The 12,115-nt window shown below is 34.0% G+C and overlaps 1 protein-coding gene across 5 annotated transcripts in view; it reads right to left on the bottom strand.

Moving 5' to 3' along the window:
* LOC123708709 overlaps window positions 1–12,115 on the bottom strand; it is a 342,062-nt gene that overhangs the window by 21,091 nt on the left and 308,856 nt on the right. For all 5 annotated transcript variants that reach the window (XM_045659552.1, XM_045659551.1, XM_045659554.1 and 2 more), the window contains one exon: window positions 973–1,063. In XM_045659552.1, the coding sequence (XP_045515508.1) occupies window positions 973–1,063 (91 nt within the window). The remainder of the gene's footprint in view (window positions 1–972; window positions 1,064–12,115) is intronic.

The following is a 12,115-nucleotide window of genomic DNA, read 5'->3' on the forward strand; positions in this document are numbered from 1 at the left end:
ATTTTTATATTACTTTAAATATAAATTGCTACTCTTTGGGACTATATTGTCAACTGTGTGTGTACTGACTTTATCATCGGCCTTTCGAAAACTCGCTATTTATTGACCTTAACACATAAATTACAGAACTCTATCCATAAAGTTGACATTATAGACCAGAAAATATAGGTAATAATCTGTGACACGCACTTCGTTAATAAGCAAACGAAGTCGACGTTATTTGAACATTAGCCAGTGGTGCCATCAAAAGAACTGGAAATCCGGTATTATGTCCACATTCAATCAGCTTTGTCGCAAACCACTAAGAAAACCTTCGCCAATAATTACGCAAAAACATCTCATCCCCTCAAATGCGTTCTATTAATAATCCCTCAAAGAACGTCCAGTTATCGTTAACAAAACTATCTTGAGCTCCCCACCCCTTCTAATCTCTTACTACTCGGAACGTAATGGGGAGGGTAGTCTAGTTTTCAAAGGTCAATTTATAGTGGTAAGCTGGTACTTTTGCAAATTAATTCCTATCTGCAGGGGCAGATATAATCCAAAAATGATCGCCTGTCCCCTCCTAGTGCGATAAATGCTCTTTAATGTCACTAAACGACTGGCCAAATTGGTCTTCCTTATATGATATTATGTTTAATGCATTTTTTTTAATAAAGCAAATTTGATTATTTTATGTACTCGTATAAAGTATACAATATTCTATATGATCATTGTTTAGGTGTTATAAAAACAAGTACCTAATGTGGATCGTGGATTTATGTAAAGGAGGCAAAATGATTTTATTCATCACAATTATTCTGGTATATATATATAATTGTAAAATCATCCCTGACATCTAAAACTGTTAAGTTGAAGACTTACCAAAGAACTGATTCCAAAAAGAATTAAAGTGTGTCCATTAATCTTGAAAAGCATCATACCCACCACCACCACAAGACAGCTGTCTTGTTGTTAGTAGAATAAACTCACCTCCAGCGCAGAGGACAGTGAAGCCTTCTCTTGCTTCAGAGTTTCCACTCGGCTTTTGTATTGCAGCAGCGAGCGCACCGTCTCCTCCATCCTGAAACAAAAAAAATAGATATTAAAATACAAATCAGAAAAGGTATATAGTGTCTACAAATTTATTATTGCGACATCTCCCATTTAAAGAAAAACGCTCAGATAATAGAACACGATACCCCAGACTTCGCGATCCCTTTCCGTAACCTCTTAGCCACGAACCCCCAAGCTAAGTTTGCCCATTAAAGATTGTATTAAAAATTAGTGGCGCTACAAGTCTTAGATTTCTAATAGGCAAGTAGGTGATCAGCTTCCTGCGCCTGACACATGCCGTAGACTTTTTAGGTCTAAGCGAAGCCGGTATCCTCACGTTGCTTTACCGTTCGAGCGTAAGTTAAATGCGCACATAGACAGTAAGTCCATTGTACCTCTGGAATAAGAGTCGCTTAAGCGAGGCCATTGCTCAAACATTGTATTACGTGTTATTAATCCAAAATACTTTATCAATATGAGACATTTGGTAATTAAACATTTAATTTAAACACCGTAACTAAGAGACTCGTAGCAAGTTAACAGAGTCACTGAAACATTTCTCTTCGTAATCCAGACTGATAGCTGTAATAAGCTACTTGGGAACAAAATGAAAGCGAGCAATCTTTTAAATTGTACTTCATTAGGCGTGGATCAAGCGATGTCATTTTCGTACTAGATATGTTTTTGTCCGTAGATTTATGGTTGTGTCAAATAATAATAATCCAGAGGTATTACAAACCTGTATGGTAACTAGGTATTAAAGATTCAGTCACGAAATAGCACGAATTAAGATATGTTACAATTCAATACATTTTTGACAGTGATGATTACGTTAGTCTAAGCTCCTGGACAATACATTTAATAATATAAATTTTTAAAAATCAAGATCTACGGAAGTATCAGTGTAGACTGAAATATTCCTAACTGCTTTTTTATCTTACAGGAAGCGGCTCGCAAGTGCGTTGTCGGCCTTATAAGAATTAGTACGCTTGAAGGATCCTAAGTCGAATTGCTACGGCAATACTTCAGTGAGCTACCCTTAAAAACGCCCAGTTGAGGAAAATCATATTTACATATGTAGAGGTAAGGTAAGGTAGGGTGGACTCAATTTCCGCACTTAGACGCGTAGTCGGTCCGTTGTGCGTAGAAGCCCTGGCTAATTTAGCCAGCCCAACTTCTTCCAGAAGCACAGAAGTCTCCCGGGCACTTCACAGGCTTCGCGGAGCGACCTCACTGTTCCGAGGATTTTTGTACGTTGATTAGCCAGAGCCTCGCATTCCAGGACTACGTGGGTGACTGATTCCTCTGCGCTGAAACAGCCTCTGCACAAGGGGCTGTCAGTTGCGCCTAGGACGAAAATATGTTTGTTAAGGAGACAATGGCCCGTGATTGTCCCTATCATTGTTTTGAGATTGGTTCTGTTCAGGTTTAGAAGTCGCTTAGTAAGTTGCGGGTTCACAGCAGGCAGAGCCATTTTGGACTGTTTGCAATCTACACTTCGCGACCATCGTTGATTCTGGAGTACAGTGGATCTCTGGCGAATCCAGGTTCGAACTAGCGAGAAGGGCAAGGGGAGGAGCGGATGCGGGCCAGCAGGCATCATACCAGAGCCTCTTCTCGCAAGCTCGTCGGCTGCATCGTTGCCGAGAGAGCCACTGTGTCCCTTAATCCACTGTAAGGTAACACTATTTGTTAGAGCTATTGCCTCCAGTGCTTCGTGACACTCCAGTATTAATTTGCTGTTTGTGTTTTCGTTACCGAGCGCCATCAGCACGGATGCACTGTCCGATATGAGCTTAATGTAAAAGTCATTGACTCCCATCCGCTGTACGGCTCTGGCTGCTTTGGTTAGAGCGACACATTCAAATTATTTACATATGTAATATCTTTTTGGGATTGTACTTAAAGTTTGAATATTACAATATAAAACATCTCATCGTTGTAATAAAAAAACGAGTTATATATGTATAAACTAAGTAAATACTAAGACAAAAAAGTACCCGGCGTTGAAATATATAAACATTTTTCGTTAAGCATAAAACGTAATACGTCAAAAATAAATCGAAATCACTGGATCAAATTTCTTTTCACAGATGCAAAATAATAATTCAACGGTCTTCGAGAATGGAATGAATTAACTTTTCCAATAACCCCGAATGGAAGTCTTCAGCTGTAACATTCTGACGTCGTTTCGTTTTCTATAACTCGCTACGATCCTCATTGTTGAAAACCTTTTTCGAATTCCGTTTTTTTATATTTGACAGATTATTTAGCGCGATTCTTTTCGTTCATTCGTTCATCATTTCATAGATTCATCAACCGGGCAGGATGCTCAAATTGATACCGCTGCCCATGGACATGGACATTACCAAAAGGCTCGTAAGTGCGTTGCCGGCCTTCTATGAATTGGTACGCTATTTTCTTGAAGGACCCTAAGTCCAATTGGTTAGGAAATACTTCAGTGGGCAGCTGGTTCCACATTGTGGTGTCGCTCGGACTGCCTAAAACTGCATTAAGAAACGCTCAGTTATGCAACGACGGACTTCGAGGTGTCTTCGATTATTTCGTATTCTGCCTCGGCGAACGATCATAAAACTAAGCTGCAGGTAATCCGAACTACTCCTCTGAACACTCTCATGTTAGATAAGTAGAATTGCTTACAAAAAACTGAATTACGTACTTTATTTATAAAGTCGGTTAAAAATGAAATTCCATACATTGTTTAATAAAGTTTTAATCCAAGCGTACACATAACTCATTTTGTGTTGTGTATTTCCCTGGTGTCGAATCTAAAAAAATGTTACGCGCTCGATCACCGAAGTTTCGCGACCGTGGTCTTATTATGAATAATTTAATTTTTTTTGTAAACACTTTTCGTACGATGCTTTATTGCCGCCACTCACGATAGTTCATCGACCAAGGGCGTGAGGGTTGCAATATTCACTGCGTTGGTAAGTCAGTATTATCAAAGACAAGCTACTTATTAATTTGATATTCAGCTGATTTAAAAAAGCTTTCTTAAGCGCTTATGTACTTAATCTGCTAATTAGGTAACTTACTTAACTTACTAGTAAAAACTAAAATTGGTAGTTGTAAGTAAATATTTTTATTATATTAAATTTATGTGTATGTCAAGCTTGTATACTGTTGAAAATGAATTATATGGCGTGGTATTTTAATTAATTCAGTTGTGAAATGCAGCTATTAAATAGATTAATCATAATCATAAAATTATTTAGACATTTAGGTAACACAATGTACACTTATGAACGTCAATAAAGAAATACATATTGAATGCTTCAAATTTTAAGTTCTCAAGAGCGTAGAACGGACGAGAATAACTGGCAATAAACTCTTTAAAAGCTTTATTTACACATTACGAGCTACGTAAATTAATATAATAAATTCAATATAGATTTAGACAACATAATAAAATATTTTATTTAATTGGCTTTATTGAAAAGAAATTGTTATGTAGAGTTAGTCTGCTATGTCTAATGTGTGTTTTCGTACTTGTGTTATCTGTTTAAATGTTATCTATTAAATACGATATTTGTATTTTAGCAAAAAATCTGTATTTTTTTATCTACATTTCTGTCCTCGCATAAAACAGAATTCGCAACCCCATACTAATGCTAGGCCAAACATTCGTCGTCCCTCTGTCACAAATTACCATGTGGACCCCTGGCCAGATGAGCTTCCTCATAAATCTTGCCTATTAAAACCTGTGAGCCTCGAATTAATTATTATGGTACACCACGCATGCCCAGGAATTCATTACAAATATTAGAAATAGCTTAATTTAAAACAAGCCTATCCTGGACCCTCATTTCCGAATAGTTAAATTTACGTTTAAAGATATTTTAGAAATATTGTCTATTTCAGAGACAGAAAATCAGGTATTCAGGGATAAAGTTATGGTTAAAAGACTTTTATTTTTGGTCTTTATCTAAATTGTACCTTAAATATTGGATAAAGGGTTTGAGAAATTAAAAACCAATCTGTCAAGTACCTGACACACGCTGTCGATTTTTAGTAAGTTCGATTGTTGGTTTAGATATCTATATGTCGGAGCAATGGCACCGGTATCAGCTGTCATTGTCATTATAATTTAATAACATCAAAGTCAAATCAATTCTGTTAATACGAATATTATTTAACTTGTCAATGTTGCTAGATCTATAAATTAACGACTATTCAATGGTCAATAAGAATAGTGACTCCATGGTCATTATTTTTATTAAAAGTAATTTACGAGATATGATGTTTATGAGATACGTACGCCCAAACCACTTCGTCTACACTGCTATGTAAACTACGAATCTAAAATATTCCTAACTGGAGTGCCTCCATTTTAATAATGAAACTTCAAAACCATCAAAACTACTTTTAAATATGTCCTTCTGTGTTGTCGGCCATGTATACTCATAATTTTTTCATAAAACCCTAAAGATGTAATAATCATACTTTCTTACTCACCACGCATTGCGTGCACAGTATTGGCGATACACGCAAATTTTACCCTCAGTGACTAATGATATAGTAATGACTGCCCTTTGACAGGAGAAAAATGTAACGAACACCCCAAATTTTAGCTGTGACTCATGAATGATTTCTGATATCTTTGAATCACCGATCTTTTAGTATCGTACTATTTATTCAGTAGTAACATTTATTTAGACGTTTAACTAACAATTTTATTTATTACTCAATAAAGATCCCTCGCTCGCATAAATTCTTTTGTTTTTTACATCACAAATTAAAAATAATTTTCAACGACAGAAAAGACGGTTTGCTAAAGTAGTTCAAATATTCGAACTTATTCTGTTTTAATGTATTATTATTATTTACTATACCAGCTGCATTGTTACATATGTGTGGCGTAAATAAATAAGTGAATCTTAAACAATAAATTCTTAAAGGAAACTAGAGTGTACAGCACACGAAGATAATAATTGATTCAAATATTCTACCTTGTCTGACATACGCAAGTCAAACGTGGGATTTCAGCAAGAAAAAACAAGAAAAATCCAGTATTGACAGCATTCAATGGAAAAAAGTATCTTAAAATTGGTTAGAATAAACAAAACAAGAAATGTAACAAAACAAAACTTTCAGATGCACTTGTACACGATCTAAGGCATATATGGAAATGGGCAGGTCTACTAGAGCGCGAGATAAAAAATGGACACTTGAGATAAGAAAATGGATTGGACCTTCTGGAAAGAGATGTATAGACCGAAAAAAGAAAAGATAGACAGATGACGTAATAGAACTAGCGGAAAAACTAGATGAATGTTTTTTAAGACGAAGAGAAATGGAAAAATATGGAGGAGGCATTAACCTAAAAAGGGCCATACAAAAATTAGACCACTAAAAAAGAAATCTAACGTAATTTATTTAGAACCTATACACAACTAATATAGGAAACTAACCAATTTTTGTATGTATATAAAAGAAATAGGCGAATCTAGTTAACAAAATTTGACTTACCTAAGTGAAATGCGTGTTAAAGTTTCGGTCCGTGACCTCGCGTTATCGTTCTCATATCCTTCAAGTATAATTGTGTGATATAGGCCAGCCTTAAATAAAACCTTCATAGTTGTACAATGCCACCATAATAATATTAATGTATTTTACTCAAAATGTTATAAGTATATATTTATTTATGTATACTTCGTTACATACGTTACATTTATAGAAAACAATAAACATAGTACATAAAAATTATAAGTGTTACGGGCGGCCTGGCCTAACTTATAAACACCAACCTTAATGTAAAATAATATAAAAAATCAATAAAATAAACTAAAAAGTAAGTAGCATCGAAATAGTTTTAATATCCTTTAAGAAACCTGAACTAGTATTCATTAACAAAGTTAGTCCTGGAATTAAGAGCGTAACGTAAACGTACAAGAATTGGCAAGAAACTCTTTGCGATTTTTTAAATACTTTATTTTATAAGATTTGCAGACATGGAGAAGGATTCAGATTAGAAATGTATTAGCCGTAAACATCTAGAGCGTGACGCTTATAAATTTTTCATAAGTCATAACCAAAAAGGCTTTATAAGGCACAGGTGCGTTTTGACCCACTTTGCTAATTCAGTTTTAAAAATTCAGATATGTTCTCATGGGTTAATATATTCACACCCTACATAATTGGTCTATCCTTCTATATAGCTAGTAAGTTGAACATATACAACGTAACGTATGACGTAGTTCCTACTATTAAAATACTTTGAAAGCCTGAATTTGTGAACTCATAACTATGTTACTATAGGGTACTCGCAGATGTAACGTAAGTAGAAGAAAACAATAAAATAATGTAGAACTATTGTTTTATAGTAATAAAATGATTACTAAATCATAAAAACTTATGTAGACGTAAAATATTAATATTTTTTTTTGGTTATTTAAGCGAAAATTATCCTAAAATCTAAAATTAGAACTGTAATATTTAGTATTGTCTTTTATTAAAACAGTGTAATATTTATGTTCACTATAATTATCATATATTTTAGAAGATATAGCATGTTATACTGTAGATATAGCATTATGTGGTGAACTTTTATAAATAAATAAATACGTACGTTATTTAATTATTATTATCCTAAATAATATATAGGTAGGTTAAAAAAGTATATTTAATCATGAAAATAAAAATTGATTAAAAAAATCACAAGCACACATCACCGCAACAACACTGCACAATTTTTTTTATTAAGCAAGTCCTAGGTTTTCAGATATCCTCGTAAATAAAGTCTAGTTAAATTTAGAAAGTTTATGGATTTCGGCTACCCCATACAATTAAATAATCTAATTAGTTTTATAACCAAAAAATATAATACTAAACGAAGTAATAGACCATTTCTATATAATACTGAACGCGTTCCAAATCCATTTCATTCAACACTTTCCATTTAAAAGGAAATTCTTAAACCGATCTTGAAACTTCACCTATTCAGTTCATACAAGTTTTCATTACTTGAAGTATCAGAAGGAGTTCATAAAAGACCGTTAGAGAAACTAATATTAAAAAGGCTAGAGAGTTTCCACAATGGAACAATGTACGGCCATTTCCCGCTTTTACTCAGACCATTCACAGCTGCTACGAGTGTGGTGTGGCCCAAATGGGGGCGGTTGACCAATATACTCGTTTTCGCCTATACAGTTTTTTTATGTATGTACTTGTGGTCCTTTAAAAAAACGTACCAATTCTTGAAAAGCCCTCTGCCATTGAGTGTCCATGGGCTTCACATCAGATTGTCCTCCCCCCTGTTCTATATCTATCGTATGCCTGCTTCTCATAGCATGATTACTACGTAAGTCAGTTAATTTTATGACGTCTGATATTTGTCTTTTGTCATCATTTGTCAGAAAGAGACAAAAGAGGACTTAAGTTATATTGAAATGTGCCATGAAGAACCTTTGAAAAAAACTTCTCTTATTTCTGTTCTAGATATAAAAAAATGGTTAATATATTTAAATCTGAATTTATTGAAATAAAACCTGTATATTTACTCGTTAAATAAAATAATTGTCTTTTAATACACAAAATATGAGAGAACTACTTTGATATGAAACCTTAGGCCTACATTTGACGCTTGCCAAGTTTAGATCGGTGTCTGGTAATCGCAAGTAAGTAAATTCACTTATTATGTTTGCCGCTATTAGTACTCATAATGCAAGGCCCTGGCATATCACGTGTTCTGTGGTGGTTAATATTTGTACAATTTGAAGAATTTGTCTCTAGTGAATATAATTGAGCTTACTGCTATTCGTTACTAGGAATGTTTTTTTTTAAATTATTGCTCCAATAATTAGAATTCAAGACTATCGGATCGTTTAATAAGCAACACTTATATTAAAAAATTAACAAATAAGTTAACTTTCTCCATTATTTGAAGCTCAGCTTATAACAGTTTATCAAGAATAGTATGTGTGAAGTGCTAACGAAAAATTAATATCGCTTTGACGTTTCAAGAAAACCATTTTATCAAGATCTATGACTTCCACGGTCATTAAAATTTTCTTCACACTTTCCTTTAACAGTCAACTGGGTGAGAGGTCTACGTCTCTGGTTTAAGACATTTTATAGATTATAGAAAACTTTTAAGACTTCGTTACTCGAAGATTTTCTAATTTGCTGTAATTTAAAAGATTTTAATGAAAGGAAATACCAAGTATAATTAAAATAGTAGTAAAAACATACCGTTATAAAAAACCTGTTATAATTGATGAGGTAATTATATAATAAATGTAACTTAAGATAATTATTTAGTGCAGTGTTGGCCTAGTTGCTTCACGACTCTCATCCCTGAGTCAGATAGCTTCGATTCCCGGCTGTGCAGCAATGGACTTTCTTTCTCCGTGCGCAATTAACATTCGCTCAAACGGTGAAGGAAAATAAAGGAGAAAGCCGGCCTGCTAGACACGAAAAGTCGAGTGTCAGGCACAGGAGGTCACAATCACCTAGATAGACAAATGATCATAAAACCGATACAGAAATCTAAGACCCAAACTTAAAACAAACTACTCTACTGACAATATTATATATATATATATATAAAAAAATCATTTATAAAAATCATTTCAAATGATTTTTATTTAATAAAAAAAGGTTGTATGGCCATAATTGTTATGTAACATAACAAAAGCAATGCGAGTTCGAATTTTAAAATATTGTCAATTAGGAAATGGCTTACGCAAACAAAGTATATTTATAATACGAACATTATGAGCTTAGTAAATTAATGAGAAAAAGAATTAATTCTGTGTGAAGTAAGCAACAAAGAAGCTAATTTAAACAAGCAATTAACTGTACGGCCTTTGTTGGTAACATGCATTCCACTATGCTTTTGTTTTTCTTGACCATATACTTGCTGTGTTTAGATACGTTTTAAACAATTTGAGATATTTGAGATACTCCTAGATGTAGACATAGGTTTGAAATGGGAATTTTAACCAGTTCTTAGTAATTTCATATATAAAATAATAGAGCGTTTATTAATAATAAACAATGCAATATAATGTGTAAGATTTGGGAATACTTTCAATTAAAAAAAACCTGTGTCAGAGTTCCTAGCTCTTCTCTTACAAACTCAATATTTAATTCCATAATATGTGTGTAAACGTATTAGATAGTTATTTATTACTGAACGGTTTCATTCTCATTTTCTACGAAGAGACATTAGGCCTCTTTGCGTTTTCTATAAAATATACTATGGTGAGTGTTCTAAAGAATTGTTTGGGTTGATACTGCCTGACTCGTTGAATACCGTACTAGCCGTGTCAATGCAAAATTTCAACATTCCAAGACACTTTCTACCTATTAAGGCCAAATTTATATAAAGTTGTAATGTTAATTCAACAGCTTTAAAAACTCACGACTTTAAAGATTTAACAGTTTCTAGATTCAAGTTTCTTTTTGCATACTTTATGATAGAACCAGTAAAGAGAATTTAATGGGCGACACTGTAATTATATTTACGCTATGTCGTATAATCGCCAAAATTCTACGATACCTGGCCATTACGCACAGCTGGATCCTATCGGCCAATATCGGTGAGTAACGTCCACTTAGGATCGCCAAAATCGCCACGATTAGAGCTAATAATGTGTAACGACTAAGGGTGAAAATAGCTGCTATAATGTTGTGGTTTATTTATTGCACCGATTGGCAAATCTTCGCCTTTTATTTATAAATAATTAAACTTTATTCATGATCGAATATGGTTGTGGTAAAATTCTTCTATCTAGTCCCCACACTACTATTACGTATATACATGTTATTACGTGTTATTAAAAGTAGTTTTAGTGCCTATTTAAAGTCGTATGTATATTTATATATAAGTCCCATAAGACCGTATCTTATTTCGGCCATACAATGCGCAGAGGCGATGAGAACTTGGAGAAACTAATAGTGGTTGACACAGAAGGCAATAGATCACGTGGCCGTTCACCAACCAGATGGACCGTTCGAGTGAAAGACACATCATCCACAAAACCGTACACTGTCATAACCCGGGTGTGATCCAATGGACTTTCGCGAGGGAACCGGCTTGCGTCAGATCCAAAAAGTCGACGGCGTTAGCGGTGTGTCAAGCACAGGAGGCTGATCACCTAAAAAGGTTGTAGATTTTTTAAAATATATTAGTATTTCTTGCTATACTTGAGTTTATAAGTCTGAGATAGTGTATATTTAACCGTTATAAGGGTAGCGCTTAATACACTGAAAATATTAAGTGATAGCGAACACTGAGAAATATCGGTATATAACAGTCTCTGATGAAATTAAAAGCCGAAATAGTATTGGTATTAGACAGGGGAAGACATATTATTTTCAAGCATGCTACATCACCATCTATTTTGTGTGAATCGTGATTGTTTTGACACGTGACTACTGTATATGAATGTTATGGATTTTTAGATAAATTAATGACTATTTATAAGTTTTAATCAATTTCACTCGATAACGCTTTTTGTGGTGTTATATACTTTCAATAACACGTATAATCGAATATTATTTTCAATACGTCAATCTAAATTATACAAAAGCAATAAACAGTCAACTGTCTCATGTCAACTGTCAAATGGCATGCTATAACATTCGCTGTGCTTGTTTTAATTTAACAAAGCGTTTATTAAGAGATTTAAATTCGTAGGTAACAAGATTTTCTCTCATTAACTCAAGTCGGATGTACTCGCTAATAACAAATTATTGCCGAAGCAAAACATTTAGCGGGAATTAAAATAAAGGCGCCATATTGCGACGCTCTTGGAGATTTCGACGTAATCATTGTGATGTAGACGCAGTTTAAGAGATATTTAAGAACTTTTCAAGTTTTTGTAATAATGTGGCAGCCTCCGTAGTCCATTCACGCGCAAATATTTAAGGTGCGGAAGGTTCGAGAGCCGGCAAAAATTGGTACGGTAAGGACAGGACGGCCATGGGCTACATTTCTTTAGCTTGAAAAAAAATGTGTGCGTTTACGTACACACGTGAGAAGTGAAACTTCTTTATGATCTTATTTTTCAAAGAATTATCTACTATATGCAACAGACATTGGTTAAATAAA

Source organism: Pieris brassicae, chromosome 4 (genome assembly GCF_905147105.1).
Source record: "Pieris brassicae chromosome 4, ilPieBrab1.1, whole genome shotgun sequence".
NCBI lineage: Eukaryota > Metazoa > Arthropoda > Insecta > Lepidoptera > Pieridae > Pieris > Pieris brassicae.